Raw genomic sequence first — 24,339 nt, 5'->3', positions numbered from 1 at the left:
CTTAAAATAACTTCTTCTAATCCCATACGCTGATTTAAAGTATTTTCTTTTTTCCTTTAGCCTGCATGAGTCTAGTCTCTTTAGCCTTTTTTCTGGGGTTTCCTCCCTTAAGTCATTTGTATAGTTCTAATCAATTCTTTTTCAGATTTATCCATATCTTGTTTAGTTTCTAGGACTTAAAACTAAAATAATATGATCTTATAATGGTCTTTCTCATATGGGGCTGGCATGATTACCTCCCAGTTCTTATATATGACTTTCTGTACTTATGCTGATGCATGCATGTGTATATATCTATCCCTTTATTCAGGAAATATATATTGTGTCCCATCTGCTTAGCAGGCCTCATACATTTATAACATACCCACATGTGCACAAGCAGTACCGAGTGGCTGATTTATATTTAGTACGTGGCCCACTAGTTTGGCCAGATATGCCTCTTGATATGTTGTACAAAGGCATATTTGGCTATATAGGTATTTATTTAGTAGAATGATAAAGAGCACAGGGTGGGGCATTATTTAAAACATAAAAAAAGGTATCTAAAACATGTTATAGCAGAATTATTTCAAATAGCAAAACAAAGTAAACAACCTAAATGTTCATTGACAGATTGAATAAGTAAATCATGATATTTTCACATAATAGAATACTATAATGAAAATGCAAAAACTCAAAATACCTGCATTGACAAAGGTGAACTGTAAAAACAACACTGAGTTCAAAAAAGCAATCAGAAGAATATGAATGGCTAAGAAACATGGAAAAAAAAAAGTTCAACATCCTTAGCCTTTAGAGAAATCAAAACTGTACTGAGATACTACTTCACACACACTAGGATGGCTGTAATCAAAAAGAAAGATAATAACAAGTATTTGCAAGGATGTGGAGAAAATTAAACCCTCATACATTGCTGGTGGAAACGTGGAATGGTACAGGCACTTTGGAAGAGACTTTGGCTCTTCTTCAAAGTTAAGCATAGAGCTGCCATATGACCCCCCTGCAAATTTTACACCTGGGTTATACTCTACTCAAGAAAAATGAAAACACATGTTCACGTAAAAATCTCATTCATGAAGAATCATAGCAGAGTTATCCCTAATAGATAAAATGTCCCAAATGCCTATCAACTGATGAATGAAAAACAAACAGTAGTATAGCCAGACAAGGAATATTATTTATCAATGTAAAAAAATGAAGCATCAACATATGCTACAACATGGATGAACTTTGAAAATACTGTGCTAAGTGAAAGAGGCCAGTCACAAATGGTCACATTTTATATGATTCCATTTATATGAAATACCCAAAGTAGGCAAATCCGTTAAGACAGAAAATAGATTGATGGTTGCCAAGGGCTGTGGAATAAGGAAGAGTGGGGAACAACTGTTAATGGGTTCAGGATTTCTTTTGGGGGCGATGAAAATGTTCTAAATTTAGATTGTGGTGATAGTTGTACAGCTCTGTGACTATATTATAACCATTGAATTGTACACTTTAAATTGGTGAATTATATGGTATGTGGGTTATATATCAGATGTTTTTATAAGATGCAATCAGAAGAATGTATGTATTCTGCTGTAGGTTTTATAAAATTCAAAACCAATCAGCTAAACAGTATGTTGTCTAGGGTAGTATGTATACCCGTGTGATAAAACCATGAACATATAAATGAGGGAGAGACCTGAAAAAGAAAGAAAAAAAAATCCAATCCAAAGTGGTGGTCATTACCATTGAGTTTCACATGAGGTTCATTACAGAGTCATCGTGCTGGGAAAGAAAGTCCCATTTTCTTAGACTGAGTGATGGATTTATTGTCCTGCTTTGTTTCTGATATTTACAATTCATATCTAATTTTAATAAATGCTTACTACCAAAAGTTTTGTTTGTATAAAATACTTCATAATGAAATTCAATACAGCTTTCTCTTTTTTTGAAGGAGATGGAGCAATTGACATTAATGGAACAGTGTATGTTTATATTGTTCCTTTTTCACTCAAGAGACTGCTAGGGAGAGACAAAGGGTAACATCATGAAGAGATTGCTCATTGCTTTCTTAGACTAGTACATTAATGAGTCTTTGGTTGTACAAATATGAAATGTTTTGGATTAGAAAAAAGAGGGAATGCATTTTTTTTCCAAAAAATGTGAAGTTTTAAAAAACTTTTTTGAAAGGGAGGAGGCAGAGGAGGAATAGATGTGAACATGAGATGTGAGAGAAAATAACAAAGAAGAAAACGAGTGGGCATATTACTTTTATGAAAATGAATATCTGATATTCAATGTAAAATATGTTTTCCTACCACTTAAATGGCTTCCAGTACTCAGGATGTTAAATTAATCCTGCTATTCAACAAAGACTTTGTGTAATAAGTAAGTCAGGACATTTTTTTTTTTTTTAATTTTTAGGAAATCAGGAAAAGGACCATGTTTTAAGAGTGGTTGACGTGTGACAGAGAAACAGTGTCTCAAATAACATAAAAAGATAACTGATTAACTAATGTAGAAGTGCATAAATTAAACAAAAACAAAAACAAAACAGAGTCTCCAAAATTCTGAGACCTCTAGGCTTCTGCCTCGTAAGCACCCTGTTGAAGTTACAAGCAGTTAGTTGATTCTAATGCTGTAATTTCCAGCCCCATGATGGATTGTTTGGTGAGAATTTCTTTTTTTTTTTTTTTTTTTTTTTTTTTGAGGCGGAGTCTCGCTCTGTCGCCCGGGCTGGAGTGCAGTGGCCGGATCTCAGCTCACTGCAAGCTCCGCCTCCCGGGTTTACGGCATTCTCCTGCTTCAGCCTCCCGAGTAGCTGGGACTACAGGCGCCCGCCATCTCGCCCAGCTAGTTTTTTGTATTTTTTTTTTTTTTTTTTTTTTTTTTGAGACGGAGTCTCACGCTGTTGCCCAGGCTGGAGTGCAGTGGCGCGATCTCGGCTCACTGCAAGCTCCGCCTCCTGGGTTCACGCCATTCTCCTGCCTCAGCCTCCTGAGTAGCTGGGACTACAGGCGTCCGCCACCGCGCCCGGCTAATTTTTTGTATTTTTAGTAGAGACGGGGTTTCACTGTGGTCTCGATCTCCTGACCTTGTGATCCGCCCACCTCGGCCTCCCAAAGTGCTGGGATTACAGGCTTGAGCCACCGCGCCCGGCCTGTATTTTTTTTTTAGTAGAGACGGGGTTTCACCGTTTTCGCCAGGATGGTCTCGATCTCCTGACCTCGTGATCCACCCGTCTCGGCCTCCCAAAGTGCTGGGATTACAGGCTTGAGCCACGGTGCCCGGCCGAGAATTTCAACTGAATCTTAAAAGATCATATGACCCTGGGTTAGAAGATTATTCTCCCATCCAAAGTGTTCCTAGTGACCTCTTTTGTGTTTCTATTTTTAGATACCCACTTTTCAAAATTGTTAAAAGGTTACATGATATTTTAAGTATCTGCTCTAAGGTTGTTATGGGCTTAGCTAAATTGGTTCTCATCAGCATTAGCACCTTAATGAACACATTCTCTATAGCCCAGCCGTAATCAAAACGTTTTTTATAAATTAGAGCAATGAGCCCAAACCACATGATGGTTTGTGCATCCAAAGTCTTAGATTTCATAACACCATAACACCGTGCTCCCCATCAGCAAACATGATATACAACACCGCCTGCTCATCCTACTATCTTCATAAAATATCTAGTGATTCTAAAAGTAACATTTTTTTAAAAATTTTACTCTGGGAGTATTTTGGGGATAAATTCTGTTACAATGCTTTAGATAACTGGTGTCATCCTTGGATGTCTAAAATCTGATTTGGGGAATCACTTTTCTAATCAGTTGTGCACCCACTTAGCAGTAATCTGATCTAAACTCTGTTCTTGTCTTTGATGAGCTCTCATGTGAAGCCACAATCTAAATTCCCTCAAAGATAAATATTTCATTTGCCCTTTTTCTGATCAGAGGAGCCCTCACAGAACTCCAAGGGTTTATGAAGATGATTACAATGAGCTTGTGATTTCAATCAATTGCTGAAATGCCTTGGGATATTTTTACCCTGTGAACTGTTTTCGCAAAGAGAGGAAGTTTCATCTAGAAGAAAAGCAATCATTTAAGGCAACTTTGGGTTTAAATGTCAGATATTTTTTCACTGGAATCTCTGCTGTATGGTAGAAAGAACTCTTAAGAGCTGTGTTTCTAGAACCCTAACCTCAATTGTACTATTAACTACTTCAGTGAACCTAGACAAATTACTAAGTATCTAAGAAGATACTCATCTTGTTTATAAAACGTGAAACTGGATGACCTCTATTGTCTCTTCTAAGCCTTAATATGTAATGATTCTAAAAGTAGATTTGGACCACTCTCTTCCTTTCTGTTTTTTCCATAATGAAGACATCCCTAACATTCATCTAAAGATTTTTTCTTAAGCACTGTTTTCTTCAACCCACAACATAATATGATTTGTACCCTTGCTCTGAAAACTTGCTTGAATAAGCCTGATTAACAGCATTTGCCAATCAATGATTATCTTTGATATCCAACAATACAATAAAGCCTATTACATGGATCTAGATGTATTTCTTTCTTCAACTGTTTTTGTGATTTAGGAACCGCTTTTTTTTTTGAGACGGAGTCTCGCTATGTCGCCCAAGCTGGCCTGCAGTGGTGTGATCTCGGCTCACTGCAAGCTCCGCCTCCCGGGTTCACGCCATTCTCCTGCCTCAGCCTCCGGAGTAACTGGGACCACAGGCGCCCGCCACCACGCCTGGCTAATTTTTTATATTTTTAGTAGAGACGGGGTTTCACCGTGTTAGCCAGGATGTTCTCGATCGCCTAACCTCATGATCCACCCGCCTCGACCTTCCAAAGTGCTGGGATTACAGGCATGAGCCACCGCGCCCGGCCCTGGAACTACTGTTTTTTGTTTTTTGTTTGTTTGTTTGTTTTAATAATTGCAATGGTACCATTGTATTATATATAGATTTTTGTTTTTTGTGTTTTTGAGACTGAGTCTTGTTCTGTCGCTTAGGCTGAGTGCAGTGGTGCACTCATGGATCACTGCAGCCTCAATATCCAGGACCAAAGCAATCCTCCTAACTCAGCCTCCCAAGTGGCTAGAACTACAGGCACATACCACAACATCTACCTAACTTTTTATATTTTGCAGGGACGGGGGTTTTACTATGTTGGCCAGGCTGATCTCGAATTCCTGGACATAAACAATCTTCCCACCTCGGCCTCCCAAAGTGCTGGAATTACAGGCATGAGCCACCATGACTGGCCTGTTGTATTAGTTAATCTGCAACATTAATTCACAATTTTAAAAAGCATCTATGCAAAGACATCCTGATATAAGTAGATAATTTTCAAGAAATGACAGACCTGATTATTCCCTTGAAGGTCATGAGGATAAAATCGAGTTGAAGTTTCAGAGCAACCTAAAAGTCCATTTGTAGCCTCTGAAATTAGGAATGTGCTCTTTTAACTAACTTTTTTTGTTTTAATTGTGCAGAAAAGCGATGTGTTACTTCAGAGGTATTTAGTCATAGTAAAATCCAGTTTAGCTATTTAAAAAGAAAATCTTCTTTTCTCTCCCTGCCCTGGAGTGTTCATGAAGAGTCTACAAATATAGTCCCTTATTTTGTGTGTGTCCCAAATATAACTGGCATAATTATCTTCATATTTGGCTCATTAAGCATTACATTTTTCTGTGATTCACTGCAGTGTGACACTGGCCCAGCAGTGAAATCATTCTCTGTGATACAAAGGGAAAAAGCCCGATTTTGTTCTAGTAGTTTTACCTTTAAGTCTATGATTACCAATTGAGAATGTTGCTTTGATGTATAATTAATCTCACTGAAGTCTGCTGTTTTCTACTTTCTCATAGAAAACTAGGAATCTGCATTTGTGACAGGCCCAGACTGTCCACCAAACCCAGACTGTCCACCAAACCCAGGGTCCACATTTATCTTGAAGGCTTACATTGTTCCCTGCAGTCCTGGGGAGAGTGGTACACTTTCCAGAAAGTGGCTCCCTGAGTCCTTGGACACTGCAGCTATAATAATAGTGGGAACTGACCTCATCCATCTTGCCTGTTCTGCATATAGTCACTGCCTCAAAAGCATTTAGTACCTTGAAAGCCAAGCAGATTCCTAGATCACTGGCCTCTTCCACCTGAGCTGTAGTTGTCATAATCGTTTGAGCTGGGATTTGTGTGGAGTAGAGGTAGGGACTACATTCACAGGGTAAAATGGAAGACCAGTAAATTGTTTCTTTTTTTTTTCTGTTTTTCTTTTTTCTTTTCTTTTTTTTTTTTTTTTTGCAATGCTAACATTTTAATCTCTCCAGAATTATTTCCAAGCACTTTACATATTGAGAGATAAAGAGTTCATTGTTTTCCCCACCTGAAGAAAATCCTTCTATTTTCTGCCATCTAAGAAAAGAGATTAATTAACCAGGAGGGATACATGCTTATCTCATATATACTAGTTTCCCCTGAGTATTCAAATGCCTCCCCCGATTTAAGAAAATGGCATATAAATGCCCAGTGTGCTTCAGTAATTGCATCCTTTGATATATCTGATCTTTGGGTACCCTCCGTGTCTCCATCTGCTGCAGGCACACGGTCTTCCTCCTTGACCCTGTCTATAATGAAAGCGTAAATGACTATTTGTATCCATCATGGGTCAAAAGTTTCTGTGCCTTTATTTCTGCTCTCGTCACGTTTTATAATGGGGTTCTCTACGTAATGGAATGTCACTTCGAAAAAAAGATTTTTAAAAAATGACACCTATCGCTTGTACTCCGATACATCAAATGGTAAAAATTGTAGGCTGGCTTTTTGGTTACGTTTGTTTGTTTGTTTGTTTGTTTGATTTTTGTTTTTGTTTTCTTCTCCTTGTTCCAAATTGAGACGTTTATGATTTTCCCTAATCCCTTTACCTTCAAGTACTTCCAGATTGATTTTCTTTTCTGGCCAGTGCTGTATATAGCAGGTGATCCAGTAGGGATTGTTTTTATTTGAATTATTTGTGTGTGATAATCATTGTATTCCAGAGTTCCTTCCTGAAAGATGGGCATCTGTCACAGTCAGTTCAGACCACTATAACAAAAATTCTGTAGACTGGGTGGCTTAAACAAGAGAAACTCATTGCTCTAAGTTCTTGGGGCTAAGTCCAAGATAAAGGTACTAGAAGATTCCCTGTCTGGTGAGGGCCAGCTTCCTTGTTAGCAGATGGCTGTTTCTTCTTTGTGCTCTCACATAAGGGAGAGCAGAATGAAAAGAAGCTCTCCTGTTTCTCCTGTTTTCTTTTTTTTTTTTTTTTTTTTTTCTTTTTGACTCTCACTCTGTCGCCCAGGCTGGAGTGCAGTGGCATGATCTCGACTCACTGCAACCTCTGCTTGCTGGGTTCAAGCGATTCTCCTGCCTCAGCCTCCTGAGTATCTGGGCCCACAGGCACATGCCACCACACCCAGCTAATTTTTATATTTTTAATAGAGACAAAGTTTCACCATATTGGCCAGACTGGTCTCAAACTGCTGACCTCAGGTGATCTGCTCACCTCAGCCTCTCAATGTGCTGGGATTTACAGGCGTGAGCCACCACTCCTGGCCTTTCCTGTTTCTTCTAAGGGCACTATAATCCTGTTCATATGGTCACTACTCTCATGACCTAATTAATTTATAAGGGCCCCACCTCCTAACACCAGCGAATTGGGCATCAGATTTTCAACATTTTAATTTGGCAGTGGGAAAGGGGAGTATACAATATTTAATCATTGACAATGCCCAGTTAAGTTTATCGTGAATTCTAGAAACAACTGGTTATTTTTATAGTTGATATAATATATAATCATTTGTCAATGCAAAAAAGTAATTTGTAGGCCTCAGTTTTCTTTTGTAGTTTTACATCACAGGAATTATATAATATTATAAGGAGGAAATGGTAATGTAGCATTTATCTAGAGTTTTTTTGATGAGCAACTCGTAATGGTGTTTGTCAGCTTTCTCTGACACTGTTGTGCCATTGTTTCCATCATACTGTCCACTTTAAACACTGTCTAAACACGGATTTTAATGTCTTTTAATGACATTGTCTTCATATGGGAGTACTAAGTGTGCTTATTTCTAATTTGCAGTTATGATGTTAAATTCTAACACTAATGTGACATCAACTAGAAACACCATCACTGGTATCCTGTTTGAGAAACCTTGTGTTGATAGTTCTAGATGTACTTAAAGATCAATTCAAAATAAGTTACGTTTACTCTGGTCTTCTGCTGGAGAAACTGGGTTGATGATTCTAGATTTACTTCAAGATCAATTCAAAATAACTATGTTGACTCATTTATATAAAATAGTATCCAAAAAGTATTCAGGGCCATTTTTAAGTAAAGGTACCACAAAATAGGTCCTTCCTGGGATGTACAGTGTCCTTTCTCTAATATTTGAAATGTGCAAAGATACTACATTTGATCAAGAAAGCCCTGTAGTCAAACGTGTTTTAATATATATTTGGGCTACAAAAAAAGATTGAGAGATAGAAGAAAATACATACATATATAGTGCAATAATATCAACATCCATTTTTTTCTTTCCCTTTCTATGCCTACTTACCTAACACGAAAATTTTGAAACTCTCTGAACTCCCACATATTTGCTCTGGAAGTCACCTCTAAATGTTAGGGAATGCCTCATTCCTCTTAGGGCACACTGACCCATTTGATTGATGGTTTAGTATCTTCCCCCAAAGTACCAAGTAATGTTGGTTGTTTCTTTTAATTTCAAAACCTGTACAGTAGTAATACAGGCCATTAACGATCTCCTGATCCAGACCCTGGGTGCCAGCAAAATTAAGTGCTTGCTGTAAGCCACGGATACCTGCAAGCTATCAACCTATTGATGATAAATAGCAAACTATAATGGTCTAGCAATATGCACGTGATTGTCTGATTCCTATTTATTTGTACATGGAGGTAGGGTGCTGAGATAACTACGTAATTAAATCACATAATGCAATTAAATTTACTCTGTTAGAGTGCTCTTCTCCCCCCATTCTTCTTGCTGACAGTATGCATACCAGGCTTCACCCCAGTGCAACTAAGCTGATTAGGTATACTAAGCAGCTTAAGTATGTAATAGACTTTTTGTTGTTGTTGTTGCTGTTTTTTGTGTTTTTCTTTTATTGGTTTTGTGTTTTTTTGTTTGTTTGTTTTTGTTTTGTTTTTAAGCTCCATAAGTCAAATGCCAAAATCTCAAGGTACAACAGCAGGTCTTCCAGTGATGTACATAAAGCTCTTTACCAAACACATGATGGCAAAGACAAGTAGCCTTAACCCTTCAAGAGCATCCAGGTCTCTAGAATTGGCTACTGGGTTGTAATGTTAGATATTGCTTTGTAAGGAAAAAATATGTAAAATATTCAGGCTTTTCCTGGAGTGCCATTGAGTAGACTGGGCTCTTGCTCTAGCATTTTCTCCCTCACAAACAAAAAGTAATAATAATCTACAGGATGCGACTCTATCTCTGCTTTATCCTTCTCCACCCATCCCTTAATTTTTCCTTAATAATAATATGCTATACAATATCCTATTATAGACTAAGTGCCTATTATATGCCATACATTATCCAAGTTTATTTTCATGTAGCCACTGAATGCACACAATAACCTTGTGGTTTGATATTCTCTTTCTACCTGGAAGAATATAGAAGGTAAGGTAAGTTAGATATCTTGTCTAAGATCACACAGCTAAATAATAAGAAAGCTTGGATTTGAATCTAGTTCTGTCTTAACTCCAAAGCCTACATTTGTTTCCCTGCAGCAGATTGCCTCTTGATAAAAAATATCAGGAGGAACAATATTTTGTGCTTCAAATACAACTTGGTATAAATCTGTTTCTGACTGTGTCTAGCATTTTCTCCAAGGAGGATAAGGAAATTAAGCCCCCTCAGTTGTACAAGTTTCACATCCCAATCAGATAACTGTCAAATCAAATCAGGGCACAGCTTCTATTACTGGACACTGGTACCATGTGGTGTATTGTCAATCTTGACTAAATACCACATCCCAGCAGGCTCAACTAAATCTGTGTATTAGGAAAAATAACAAAGGAATTAAAGGATTTCATATGAGCATCAAAACTTCATCCTCATATCAATGTCTTAGGTGATTTCCAGAAGAAGGACTTTGTTGTGAAAAGAAGGTCATCTCATTAAACTGAAAACAAATCCCATTTCTTTTCCTTTTCTTTGTGAATCCTCCACATAAAGCATTAATTTCTATTTTTGTTTTTTAAAGATGTATATTATTCCCTGCACAAGACCTGCTTTTGTCTAGAGATACCCATTCTGGTCAAAATTCTGTTGCATTTGGGATAGTTAAATTCATCTCTTGATTGCTGTAATCCAAAATTCTTTTAAAAATATGATCACGAATGAATTAATGAATTGGAAGAAATAACATAAAAAGCAAGGTGTGACTGGGCATGGTGGCTCCTGCCTGTAATTCTAGCACTTTGGGAGGCTAGAGGTGGGCTAATCACGAGGTGAGGAGGAGTTGGAGACCAGTCTGGCCACTATGGTGAAACCCTGTCTCTAATAAAAATACAAAAATTAGCCAGGTGTGGTAGTGTTCACCTGTTGTAGTCTCAGCTACTTGGGAGGCTGAGGCAGGAGAATCTTGAACCTGGGAGGCAAAGGTTGCAGTGAGCCGAGATCGTGCCACTGTACTCCAGCCTGGGCAACAGAGCGAGACTCTGTCTCAAAAACAAAACAAACAAACAAAAACAAGGTGTTATTGGTATCATTTAAGATCTTGATGCTAAGACAATGAAATATATATATTCAAATTATGTTTTACTTCTTTTTAGATATTATAGAGCCACATTCTCCTTAAAATTGTAAAACATAAAATTTAAATGATAAAAATATAAAGAAAGAATTCAGAAGGTGAACAAAAATAGTGGAAAAATATGGTTTAATATTTTGCTAGTAATCAGAAAGTATACATTAAGCAATTAATATTATTTTTATCCATTAACTAACAAATATCTCAAAGATTATGTTCAATGCTGGTGAAGATGAGGAAAATTGGTAAGCTGCTATAATGCTGGTGCCCATGTCAATTTGAATACTCCTTTTGAAAATAAATTTAGGGCAGGATACGGTGACTCATGCCTATAATTTTAACATTTTGGGAGGTCGAGGTGAGAGGATCACTTGACACCAGGAGTTCAAGACCATCCTGGGCAACAGAGAGAAAACATATCTCCATAAAAAGTGAAAATAATTAGCTGGGCGTGGTGTCACACATCAGTAGTACCAGGTACTAAGGAGGCTGGGATGGGAGGACCACTTGACCCTGGAATTCGAGGCTGCAGTGAACTGTGATGGCACTACTGCACTCCAGCCTGGAGAAGATCTTGTCTCAAAATAAGTAAATAAATAAAAATTAAATAATAAAAATTTAAAAAGATATCTGCTAATGCATCATTTGCACTCAGTACATTTTATTGCAAAGATCATGGTCCACAGTATTTTTTCACAGATTTATTTATGTTTATTTTTAAAAAGAAATTATTCAACACAAGTAAAGTCTCAGAGCTATTTAACCATTGGTGATATAAATAATGAAGGGTCTCACATCCTTTGCTTTCATGGAACCTATAGTCTAGATATACATAATATACATGAATAATTACATACATGAATAATTGGGCATTGGTATACATGAATAGTTGCTTAGTCGTGTGAAGTATTATGGAAAGGGCAAAGAAGAGGAATGTAACCAACCTAGGATTTAGGGAACTCTGGTAGCCTTACATAAGATGTGTCAACTAAACTGAATCCAAAGGAGGAGAATCGGCTATAAGCAAGAGAGGGGGGACATTTGTATCATGGGGAAGAAGGAAAAGCATGCGTGTGAGCTCCAGGTGAAGAGCACTTAGATACCTAAAAGAAATGAGTGGCAGTCCCTATAGCTTCCAGGTGGTGAAGTGATTAGACATTGAAGCTGGTGATAAATACAGGGACCACATCATGAAAGGCCTCGTCAGTCATGATAAATATACACACACACACACACACACACACACACACACACATATATATGTATAAGAATTTTATTCAAAAGACTGAGGAATTTTATCCAAAGGATTAAGAACTTCAAGACAGAATGACATATTTGAATTTGCATTTTGGAAAGAGCATTCTGCTTTGCAGTGTGTAGGAGGGATTGAAGGAGGGCAGGCAGAAGAGAAAAGGGATCCATTGTAGTCATGTAGGGGAATGATGGTGGTGACTCAGACAAGCATAGGAAGAATGAAGATGAAGAGCAATTGCTCAATTTGAAGGATATTTAGGAGAGGGAATCAATGGGGTTTAGTGATGAATTCGATATAGGGGATGAATGGAAGAAAAGTAGGTGATACCCAAGATCTAGCTTAGGGAACCCAGTGAATCCCAGAGCCATTATGAACTTTATGGAATGTAGGCCAAAAAACAGTATTGGGGCCAAGCAATAAGTCTGTTGGAGGCATAAAAGTTTGAGGGGTCTTCAGGACATTTAAGTAAATATATTTAGAGGCAATTTTATGTGTAGAATTGAAGCTTCAGAGAGACAACTCTACTGAAGATATAAATTTGGGTATGATATAGATATGTGGAGGATTATAGTATCAATATAATACTAAAATTTGGATATAACTAAATATTAAATAGTAAAGAAATAGATCAACACTGACACACCTGCAGTCATTAGAATCAGTTTTGTGAGGAGGTAATACCATGAAAAAAATGAGATAACATATTACAAATATATGTGTGTTCTATGTATACAAAACCAACCTATTAAGTATACATCTGAAACAGATACTAGAATGAATCATATCGAATTATTAATAGTATTGGTCTTTGGGAATTTGGTGACAATGGGTAAGAATATTTTTAACACGTATTTGTATTTTTCTATAATTTAGTATAAACCATAATTTTCTATAATGTATCATAAAATGTTAACTATGTTTTCAATTTTACTATATCGGACTGTAGAATGTTTACAAGTTACAAGATCACCATAAAAGATACTTTCCAAGATTTTGGAGGGTAAAATTTCTCAACAGAAAATAACACAAAATTTAGTTGTCAATTTAATATTTCGTGTTCCACCAAAACAAAATCGGCATGATGAAAAAAAGTGCTGTTCTGAATGTCGGTGCAAAGAGGTTTTTATCCTGTGCCTGTGACTCAGAACTTGTTGGCAAGTTGTTTAGCCTCTGAGAGCCTGGATGACTTCTAAGATAGGAGAGTTGGTTTGAATTTTCCCTAAGGTGATCTTCCACCCTATTTTGCCTGTGTTCACATCACGTACCAAAATTTACATCAAACCATGTTCCAGTCAAATCAGCTAAATGAGATATGCAGCTAAATGGCCACAGTCTGAGATTTTATGTGACCTGACATCTAATAGGAGTGTACTTCTTTCAAAGAGAATTTAATGTTTGTTCCTTACAGTTTCGTTTTCCCTCTTTTGTTTCTTCTTAAAGCTCTTCCTGAAAGGTAATTTTCCAGGAGTGAAAAATATGAGAATGGTGTTTGATTGTTTAGTTTTCTGTCATTCAATGTTGCATTAAAACAACCATTTTTCCGTAACTATGAATGGCCTCACTCTTGAAAACTGTCAGTTACAAATGAAAAGCAGTAACACTTTGAAAGCAAAACCTTTCCCAAATCCCACTAGGTTTTCATGAATTTGAAAATTTGTCAGTGGTACATGTTCATACACAAATGTATCCATTGTTGGGGGAGGAATTAAACAATTTACAAACTCCGTCTCCATATTCTCAGCAAGATATTCCTTTTTACATCTTAAAATGAATAATTGTTATAAATCTTATAATCTTATTCTTTTTCATTTTTTCCTAAATACATTTATATTTTGTTTTTCCTTGATACGTGGATTTTAATACACTAAAGTTAGAGACTATGAAGTGAAAGCTAGAATTGCCATAGTTTAGGAAGCCTTTTATATTCTTTCACTAAAACAGGTGTGTGTCTGTGTGTGTGTGTGTGTGTGTGTGTGTGTTTCCTGGTTATGTGTTTATTCTAGAAACCTAAAAATAGAGAAAAAGCAGAAAACTTAATACAAACTTGAATTACTAACATTGCAGGACCCAGAGAAAAACACCTGGACTCAATTTGACATCTTACTTCAGTCTCTTTGAATAAACTGTTATGGGAACAGGTGTCTCCGGTTAAATCACTGTATGTTTCCATTAGGGGACAAAGCTGTACCTGCCATCATAACTGGTGTAGAATCTCTAGCTTAGATCTAATTTGAGAGGCCAGTTTTGGAGATGACTGAAGTAAAAGCTAAAATGATGGTTACAAGTTAACAATCAAAGAAAAACAAAACTTTCCCTTGTGGGCCTCTTGGGAAACAAGTCACCTGTGTTAGTGTGGCTGAAAGAATAACTGTCCTGTGTATTAGGACCAGCATGGGTTCTCCCGCATTCAAAGTATGCAGAGCTGAACTGGTCTTAGGGCCCGTGCTGTAAACCAAGACAGCTTTCTTTCTATAATCTGGTGGTTACTCTGTGTCTGCATCTCTGAAAGTTCCTAGTTCAAGGCACGCAGAAAGGAGAGATGTTAGAATTGCTAACAGAAAAACTTTAAACAAATTAAATTTAACCGAGTTGAATTGAACAAAGAACTGTTCACGAATCAAGCAGTCCTTGAACAAAAATAGGTTTAGAGAGACTCTACACTGCCACGTGGTCAAAGAAGATTTATGGACAGAAAAGGAAAGTGACGTTTAGAAAACGGAAGTGAAGTTCAGAAACAGCCAGATCAGTTACAGCTCAGTGTTTATCTTATTTGAACACGATGTGAACTGTCGGCTTTAGGCATAATTTAAAATAGGAGGCAGCTTTAGTCTAAACTGAATTTAACAGACCCACATAAGACCAATGGTTTAATAAAATCTCAAACTCTTTAAAATGTGCATTCTAATGAAGATGATATTTAGCTCTACCTAACTTTTCAAGTTCCTTTCCATGTACTCGTAGCACGTAATATTTCAGCCATCCCACACTCCCTAAAATTTCTCTCTTACCTTTTAATCTCTGCACTATTGGAATACCTTCTCCAACTTGCTCACTTGGTCAGCACATTGATCCAGACTGTGATGAGGGATAATCTTCCCTGTGATGCCAGCCATAAACCCTCCCATGGACAGTTAGGCTCTCTCCTCTGTACCTGATGACACTTTGCATATACTTCCAATTTACTGTAGGCATTCTTGTCATAGATTTGTTACTATTTATCTCTATTTTTAGTCTGTGAGCTCCTGGCAGAAAGTAACTGTGTCTTAGTCATCTTTGAATCCCTAGTACCTGGAACATTGTATAATCTTAGTAGGCATGCATACATGTCTATTTAAAAAAAAAATGTGTTAAATACATTGAATGTATTAAACTGATAAATTGGAGAATAATGAATGTGCTTTTGTAGGGTATACTGAAATTTGAAGTTCTTTAAGGAACTAAGAATGGCTCTTTGATTTCTTTGAATGTGTCTTAAGCGCTGTTTCCCATCTTTCATTCTGCAGGATTTAAGATCTGCTCAATAAAATAATATCTTAGTCATATATAAGATTTGCACAGGTGAGGTGAATGATGCAAATGCAATGATATAAAATATTTCCATTTTTATTACAGGTTAGGAAGAAAGAATAGTTTTTAAGTTAAAAATAAAAAACTTTTACTGGGGCCTAGGGAAAGAGTCTGTATTTCATAAATTGCATTAAATATTTGGTATGTAAAATTCTGGCTGCTGTTCTGCATTAAATGGGCGAAATGCATCCCCTATCTAATTAAGTAACCATATGGAGACAAGTCACATTTACATAAACAAAGGCAGAGAGCCTGGCTCTATTGTATTCTCTTTTAGATTATGTAACTTGGTTTTCCTGCTATGGCTTTCTGCTCTGAGTTGCACATTGCGGTGGACCAATACACTCACAGTAAATGAATGGAAGTTAAAGAGCTAATTCTAAGGAGCCTTACTCTATTTACATATTGCAGTGAGAGGGTCTCTGGAATATTATGAAATCTCCTATGCTTATTAACTACTCGCATATTAAAGCCAATAGTTTTGGGACCTGGCCAACAGGAAACCCATTGTGTATTAGCCTGCTTTGCAAGATAGTCATGTGCCTGGTGTACAGTGTAACCATTTCACTGTATGTTTATTGAATAAGTGCTTCACAGCATGTGTTCAGAATTTTTTACCTAACAGAATTTTACTAATGTAGCTACAGGGAGCAAATTATAAAGAAGTGTTATAAGCAAGGGTCCATATCACTAAGATTCTGAGATGAAAATGACAATAGCAATCAGAAAATCAAATTATAAATGTTAGGATAAATTTGGGGATGGAAATCATAGGGATGATAATTGTAATTGTTTCCTTTTTATGCTATTCTTTGTCCACACAGTGATGCTGCTGAAGGTGGTGGTCATGGTGCTGCATAATATGTATGTAACGTTTAACCACTTACTCTATTTTTACATATATTTTAACATCACAAAACACCAACAGATTTTAGTCATCCATTTTTGTGGATGAGAAAAATGGAACATCAGGGTTAAATTACTCACCCAAGGTCACAGAGTTAACGCACACTTTATCAGGGTATTTGATTCTCATGTAAACTTCTTTAGTTTTAGCAGATTTAGTCTTTGCTTTTTGGTGTGGTTCCTGTTTACACTTTGAAACAAATACCTGTATAGTGAAAAGACAAGCACACTTTGGAGACAGAAAGGGAGAAAAAAAGTGATATGTATTTCAAAGTAATATCCTCTTAAGAAAAAAGTATACAAATAATTTAGAATGTCTCAAAACCTCTTGATGCTCAACTTCACTTAATAATCCAATGGATCAGGATTTTATGAATCCCAATTTTGGATGACTGTGGGCCCCGTTGTGCCCAATTACATTACAAATACAACACATCAAATGATCAAATATTGGCAGTTTATTATGGTTAACCCTAATAGAATGGTACTGCCTTTGGCCGAGTTTTTCTTGCTAACGTTCACCACATCCTTATATTTTAATTGGAATTTTAGTTGTTAAATATTTCTGCTTTAAAAGAAACATTTATTTCTAAATGAAACACAGAAAAATTCTTATTATTTTATTCTCAAACAATGATTCTTTGTCTTCTTTATTCCTGACTTTGGTGAGCATGTCTAGTAAGTTAAATATAGTTAGTAGAACGCTAGTTCTCAAAAATATTTATTTTCTCAAGGCCTTCTTTGGGAAGGGTTCCTAACACACCCATCCTGACCTGGAATCGCAGTCCAGCTGACAGATTAACCAAATGATCTTTAAGGTAAATGTCACACTTATTGTAAGTGAAGCAGTGACTCACAGATAATGTGTGTTTTTATATCATCTTTTGGTTTTATGAACTGCACCCTATTACCCTACGACAGGCATTCACTAAATTAGAGTATCAGACTTGTAAGAGTCTATTCCTCTGAAACAAAATGGAATTCTGAGGTGGCTGGAATCAGAGACCTGCATTCAAGTTCTGAGCCCACCAATTACTGTCAGTGCAGCCTTAGACAAGGCACATAATTAAAGCATCTTCTCAGTTGCACAGTGACACCCACCTCGGAGAGTTTCTGTGTCTCTTAAATGATCAAATCCATGTAGAAGACTTATTACCACAATCTGTAGTCACTTGGTAAATGGCAGCTCTTATTTTGACTTTCTGCTAACGGAGTTTCCACGTTCCTTAGCCTACCAAGGTTCTTTCCTGAACAGCTGATGGCATTAGGATTTAATTAAGTGAAGCTTGGAGTGCTGGCTTTGTGTAAGAAGGAAGATGCAGCTGTATCAGTGAGGAATGTTTTCTGTCACAACAGACAATCTATCAGTTGCTTTAAATAAGTAGGGATCATAAAAAAAAAAAAAAAAGCTGCAATATATTATCTGGGGGTGGATGATCCTGGTGTTAGTTAAAGCTCTCAGTGATGTCTGTGCTGGAACTTCTGGATTCCTGTTGGACTTTTCCTCCCGAACTTCCCCAGGTAAGTCAGGAACAAACAGGAGAAAGGACAATACCAACCACACCTATTCTTGTTTGTTTGTTTTTTTTTTTTTTTTCTTCTTTTAAGACAGTCTCTCTCTCTCACTCAGGCCTGGTATGCAACGGTGTGATCTTGGCTCACTGCAACCTCCGCCTTCCGAGTTCAAGTGATTCTCCTTCCTCAGCCTCCTGAGTAGCTGGGATGACAGGCGTGCGCCACCACACCTGGCTTATTTTTGTATTTTTAGTAGAGACAGGGTTTCACCATGTTGGCCGGGCTGGTCTCAAACTCCTGACCTCAGGTGATCCCCCCACCTCCGCCTCCCAAAGTGCTGGGATTGCAGGCATGAGCCACCACACCTGGTCACACCTATTCTTTATATCAGGGAAATATAAGCTTTCACAGAAGCCTCTGTTTATGACTCATGTGCTAAACCAGTGTCACCTGACCATGCTGACCTGCAAGTAGGTCATCTGAGTCTGTTATTTTTCCAGCCTCTGCTGTGAATGTGGTATGGAAGGAGGCAGATGGCTGGATCAGTCACCAGCCATTTGTCCTACCAGAATTTAAAACTTTTCTCTAAATTATAAAGTGGAGTTGTGGCATATGTGTTGAGATTATGAATAAATTTATCTTGAAGGAAAAAAAGCATTCATGCAGTCTTGCGTAAAACTATTAAAGTAAGTGACCTCTTGTCACCCTGTCCCAAAGAATAGAATCTGTCAGCAATTTATAAGCCCCTTAAAAGTTTCCACTTCAGTTCCTGTTCCTCTTTCTTTCCTAGCCTTCCCTTTTACTGAAAGAATTGATGATTTCCTGAAGAATTCAGTTCAAAACTACTGGGCAGGGCTGAGCATGGTTGGCAAGTGTGGGTTGGAGAGGCAGGGAGAGAGGTGACTCACTGCCCTGTGGGATGAAGAAGGGTGTCCTCCCGGAGAGGCAGCCTGCTGAGGGGAGGAAGCCCTCTTGCTGGAGGGAAGCCCCCTGCTGAGCTGGGCAGGGCTTTGCTGCACCAGGAATGAAAGCCTGACCCAGTGTGGAACTTGGGGTGTGAGAAGGCGGGGCGAGGTACAGGGATAGGCAGTAACCACTCCCAGCACCTCACTATACAAAGCCAAAAAAAAAAGAAAAAAAAGATTCTTCTTTTCACCTACCTCATTTGTTAGACGGATACAAATCAACAGTGATATGTATACAAATATGTACCTACAATCCCTCACCTTCCCACTGCCACTCTAATAAATCATTTTCCTTTGTTTCTTATTTTCATGGATCCCAGCCCTTTTTATATTTATTTAATAATAAAAATGTAATGTTACATTCTACCTTTTTGTCATCCTCTGAATGCTAACTGATTCCTTTTTCTTTATTCTATTGATTTCTGGAACAGGGTCGGTCTCTGTCTCTGTCACCCAGGCTGGAATGCCAGTGGTGTGATCTTGACTCACTGGAGCCTCTACCTCCTGAGCTCAAGTGAGCCCCCCGACTTCAACCTCCCAAGCAGCTGGGACTACAGGCATGCACCCAGCTAATTTTTTTATTTTTTAATTTTTTTGTAGAGAAGAGGGTCTCACTATGTTGTCCAGGCAGTTCTCAAACTCCTGGGCTCAAGTGGTCCTCTCGCCTTTGCTTCCCAAAGTGCTGGGATTACAGGCATGAGTTGTGCCTGGCTTAAGATTGATCCTTAAGGGGGATCCTTGGGTAGCTAGGACAGTTACCCTCAGGCTTGTCCATTCCACTCTCCTGCTCTGTCTTTCAGATGCAGGCTGAACAGGCTACTTTATCTAAAGGACATTTATTAAAATGGGAGAAGGGGAACCTAACTGCCTTTAGATCTCTCTGTGTTTTGTGAGTTGAATGGTTAAAACTTGATCTATTACATGATCTAGTGCCTTTACTTATTTGGCATTTATTTATGCCAGATAAATAGACATATTCATGCCTCGTTACTAGTAAAGCAAAAATGCTTCATTCAGATTGCATGTCTGTGCCTGTCTACTCAGCCCACCACTGTAGGTTTGGGTATGTATTGTTTATCAAGTGGCCCTTTTATGAATTGAACAATGAATTGGACAGAACTAAAGCCTCTAATGGGAGTGTAAGCAGTTGATGTTCATATAAAATCTTTTAATACTTTTGTCATTTCCTCTAACGTATGGATTTACAAAAGCCTGCGGGGACTTGGTATTTGTTGAAGATAGAAATTTGCATAAGCATTCAGTAACAAAACAATATGTGATTTATTTTGTGAAATCCATTTTAAATACAATTAAAATACTTTTTAAAAAACTACATCTGAGATTCTACCCCAAAACCCCTCTTTCTTCCTGTGACATATACACATTTTATTTTCTGACTTTATTATACTTTTGACATAAACTGTTTGCCCTTAGTTTTTAGAATATTTGCTGTACTATTTTTTTATGCTGACAATTACTTGAATGTGAGTTAGCTTTTCCATTGCAAATACATTTCAAGGCTTATAGTCTCTTAAACTCTTTGTTATGTGAGGCTGTTTTTCCTCCTCTTAAGCTGATGTATTTAATGGGAAAAAAAATCTTATTTGGAAGAATCAAGTTATAGTTACGTTTAATTTGTTCCAGTGGCAAACTGTGCATGTGTGTTCCCAGTCGTTAGGAGCCATTTACTAACTTGGTGTCTTTTATTTTCTTGCTTATACAAAATACCTCTTGAAGTCTGAGCCTTTGTACCTCTTTTTACTTTTAAGAATTCCTCCTGTAGTTCTGAAACAGAACATTACTCTTTTTTTTTTTTTTTTTTTTTTTAATTTAGACAGAGTCTCACTTCACTCTGGCGCCCAGGCTGGAGTGCAGTGGCAGGATCTTGGCTCACTTCAACCTCTGCCTCCCAGGTTCAAGTGATTCTGCTGCCTCAGTCTCTCAAGTAGCTGAGATTACAGACACATGCCACCACGCCTGGATACTATTTTTGTTTTTAGTAGAGATGGGGTTTTGCCATGTTGGCCAGGCTGGTCTCAAACTCCTGACCTCAAGTGATCTGCCTGCCTAGGCTTCTCAAAATGTTGGGATTACAGGCGTGAGCCACCATGCCCAGTCAGAGCAATACTCCTGTTTTTAATGAATTAGGTTTACCATTGACAGTGCTTTCTGATTTGGGTTCTTGACTTAAGCATGAATAGCAAGAGGCTCTGGTCACAACTGCATCGATGGCATGCAGAAAACCAGGTAAGGCCACAAGATGCACCCCTTTCCCAGAGTCTTTTCAGAGAGTTGGATCTGATGGGTGAGTGCATTAGGCGGGGTTCTCTAGAAGGACAGAACTAATAGGATAGATGTATATACAAAGGGGAGTTGCTTAAGGAGTATTGACTCAGGATTACAAGGTGAGGTCCCACAATAGGCCATCTGCAAGCTGAGGAGCAAGGAAGCCAGTTCAGGTCCCAAAAACTGAAGAACTTGGAGTCTGATGTTCAAAGGCAGGAAGCATCCAGCATGGGAGAAAGATATAGGCCAGAAGATTCAACCAGTCTAGTCTTTCCACGTTCTTCTACCTGCTGTTATTCTGGCCACACTGGCAGCTGATTAGATGGTACCCACCCAGATTGAGGGTGGGCCTTTTCAGGGTACAAGATGCCACTCTTCCTTGTCCTATTCACTGTGCTCAGCAATCACATCCTCCTGCCTTTGATTTTGTGGCAGTTTCCTGGGACTTAAGTCTTTGCTCACTCTATGAAGAAACAGGGAAGTACAGTTTTCCCTCCTGCACTTACCTTTTTATATTGCTTCCTTCATTTCCTAAGGTTAGGGGAGAGTCCAGTTTATTCCTTTCACTTGAACAAATGTAATTATAGCTGCTGGCTATAAGCTCAGAACTATTAGTGATTTCTGTTAGTTCTCACCCTCGGTAGTGCAGTCCATCATATATGGTGGAAGGTTGCTAGGGGCAGAGGGTGGGCCAAAGGCAAGCAGAATGGAATCACATTCCCTTTGAAGGGGCGGTGAGCTGGTGAGTTATCCAAGATCCAAGACAGATTGCCAGACAATCTCAACAGTTTCATAGGTAAAGAAAGCAGACTATTTGGAATCTTTTGACTGTATTTTATGGCTGAGTATCCTCTGTCATCATCCTTGTCATCCACATACATGTGTGGGAGAACAACATCTATTCTTACCATTTTTTCAGTTTTGAAGCAGCTTGAGGTTGTGCTTAGCCCTTTCAGATAACCATTCACCAGAGCCTCTCACCTCACAGATGTTTATCTCAGTTGTTTCTGCAAAGATGCTCAGATTCAAAACAGAAATTTGAGGGGTGTCCTATTCATTTTAATGCTTCATCCAATAACACTGAAGCCATGGCTAGCTGGAGGCCCCGTATCCTCTTAGTTCACCTTCTAGAAGATAATTCATCTACACCAGTTCTACAAGCATGCTTTATTAATACAGTGGAGATTTGTCCAGCACAGAATCTTAGAGCTGGTGTGGGTTTGCCATTGTGTCCTGGTGTATGTGCTATCAGTGTAGGCTGTGTTCTGATGTCCTCTTTGATTTCACAGGAACTGACAATGGCGAAGCCCTTCCTGAGTCCATCCCGTCAGCTCCCGGGACACTGCCTCATTTCATAGAGGAGCCAGATGATGCTTATATTATCAAGAGCAACCCTATTGCACTCAGGTGCAAAGCGAGGCCAGCCATGCAGATATTCTTCAAATGCAACGGCGAGTGGGTCCATCAGAACGAGCATGTCTCTGAAGAGAGTCTGGACGAGAGCTCAGGTAGGAACGTGCAGCAGTCAGAAGCAGCCATGGTGATTCTTTGGGTTCTCCTGTGGTTATGTATCTGGGAAAGACTGGAAATCACCCCCTCCCCACCATCGCCTCGTGTGAATAAGGTCATAGTTACATCACTCCCGGCATATAAGATACAATTATTTTCTTCAAATGACCCCACAGCTGCCTTGGTAGTCTCTTCTAATATGATGCAGAGGCATTTTTTTTCTTGCTGTATATAACTTTAAACACCAAATTTTGGTGTTTAAAAATTTGGAAGTTAATGGAAGTGAATATCCCTGGAAATAAAACCAGGGAGTCACTGTTTTTGTTTGCAGAATTCTGAATATTTTTTAGGACAAATATTAAATCTTGCATCAAACCCCTTGTTAAGCAGCATGATCTGAGTTTCTTTAATCTTTCCTAGATTTTATTCTTTGCACTTTATTCTCCACAGTTGGTTTCTGAGTCCTTTTTTTTTTTTTTGACTATGGTGTAGTGGCAGATCCCAAATTAGGTTACCATATTCTAGCAGGATCTCCAATATGAAAGAATTGTGGGACCATCTTTACGTTATTAGTAAATTATTGGTGAATTTGGCTGATAAGTGGTGATGATGGAAATTATTATTATACTAGCTAATACATATTGAGTACTCACTATATATCAGACTTTAAGCACTTGACAGGCATTATTATCTTGTTCAGTTTTCTTCAACAGTCCCCTGCAGTAGATAATGCTATTATTACCTTGTTATAGACAAGGAAACTAAGGCTCAAAGAGATTAAGTAAAGTGCTTGCCCTGGATGTCAAAGTGAGATAATTTGACTCAAAGCCTTCAAAATGTATACCTTTTTATATTTTAATGTTGACAGAAATAATACATGCTTTTGAACTTTGCTTTCTCAGACAAGATCCAATCTGGTCACTATTGGGAGAACCTACCCCCAATATTTCAACGTAGGTTCTTTCTATTTTCTATAAGTGTCAGCCGGATGAGAAATAAAGAGAGACTGTATAAAGAGAGGAATTTTACAGCTGGACCACTAGATGTGACATCACATATCGGTAGGACCGTGATGCCTGCCCAAGTCTCAGACCAGCAAGTTTTTATTAAGGGTTTCAAAAGGGGAGGCAGTGTAAGAACAGAGAGTAGGTACAAAGATCACATACTTCAAAGAGTAAAAAGCAGAACTACTGATAAGGGTCTAACAAAGATCACATGCTTCTGCAGGAACAGGGCAAAGGGCAAAAGCAGGACCACTGATAAGGGTCCAACAAAGATCACAGAGCAAAGGGCTAAAGCAGAACCACTGATAAGGGTCTGTGTTCAGCGGTGCACGTATTGTCTTGATAAACATCTTAAACTTCAGAAAACAGGATTTGAGAGTAGAGAACCAGTCTGACCACAAATTTACCATGGCTGAGTTTTCCAAACCCTGAGTTTTCTACAGGAACTCAGTAAGCCTGAGGGTTCTGCAGGAGACCAGGGCATATCTCAGTCCTTATCTCAACTGCAT

At 38.2% G+C, this 24,339-nt stretch overlaps 1 protein-coding gene and 1 long non-coding RNA gene across 11 annotated transcripts in view; one reads left to right on the top strand and one right to left on the bottom strand.

Moving 5' to 3' along the window:
• LOC105476601 (unc-5 netrin receptor D) overlaps positions 1–24,339 on the top strand; it is a 571,609-nt gene that overhangs the window by 300,805 nt on the left and 246,465 nt on the right. For 6 of the 8 annotated variants that reach the window (XM_011732691.3, XM_071068400.1, XM_011732689.3 and 3 more), the window contains exon 2: positions 22,607–22,825. In XM_011732691.3, coding sequence (XP_011730993.1) covers positions 22,607–22,825 — 219 coding nt within the window. Of the gene's footprint in view, positions 1–17,326; positions 17,370–17,969; positions 18,073–22,606; positions 22,826–24,339 lie in introns of those variants that run through there. The other 2 variants (XM_071068401.1, XM_071068402.1) reach the window with 2 other exon arrangements.
• LOC105476599 (uncharacterized) overlaps positions 1–24,339 on the bottom strand; it is a 46,784-nt gene that overhangs the window by 4,198 nt on the left and 18,247 nt on the right. For 2 of the 3 annotated variants that reach the window (XR_984153.3, XR_984154.3), the window contains exon 4: positions 16,633–16,780. This is a non-coding gene — a long non-coding RNA (uncharacterized lncRNA). The remainder of the gene's footprint in view (positions 1–16,632; positions 16,781–24,339) is intronic. The other variant, XR_011607110.1, reaches the window with a different exon arrangement.

This window comes from Macaca nemestrina, chromosome 8 (assembly GCF_043159975.1).
Source record: "Macaca nemestrina isolate mMacNem1 chromosome 8, mMacNem.hap1, whole genome shotgun sequence".
In the NCBI taxonomy this organism is placed as follows: Eukaryota; Metazoa; Chordata; class Mammalia; order Primates; family Cercopithecidae; genus Macaca; species Macaca nemestrina.
The sequence above is the reverse complement of the archived record's forward strand: the minus strand, read 5'-3'. Positions and strand labels throughout refer to the sequence as shown.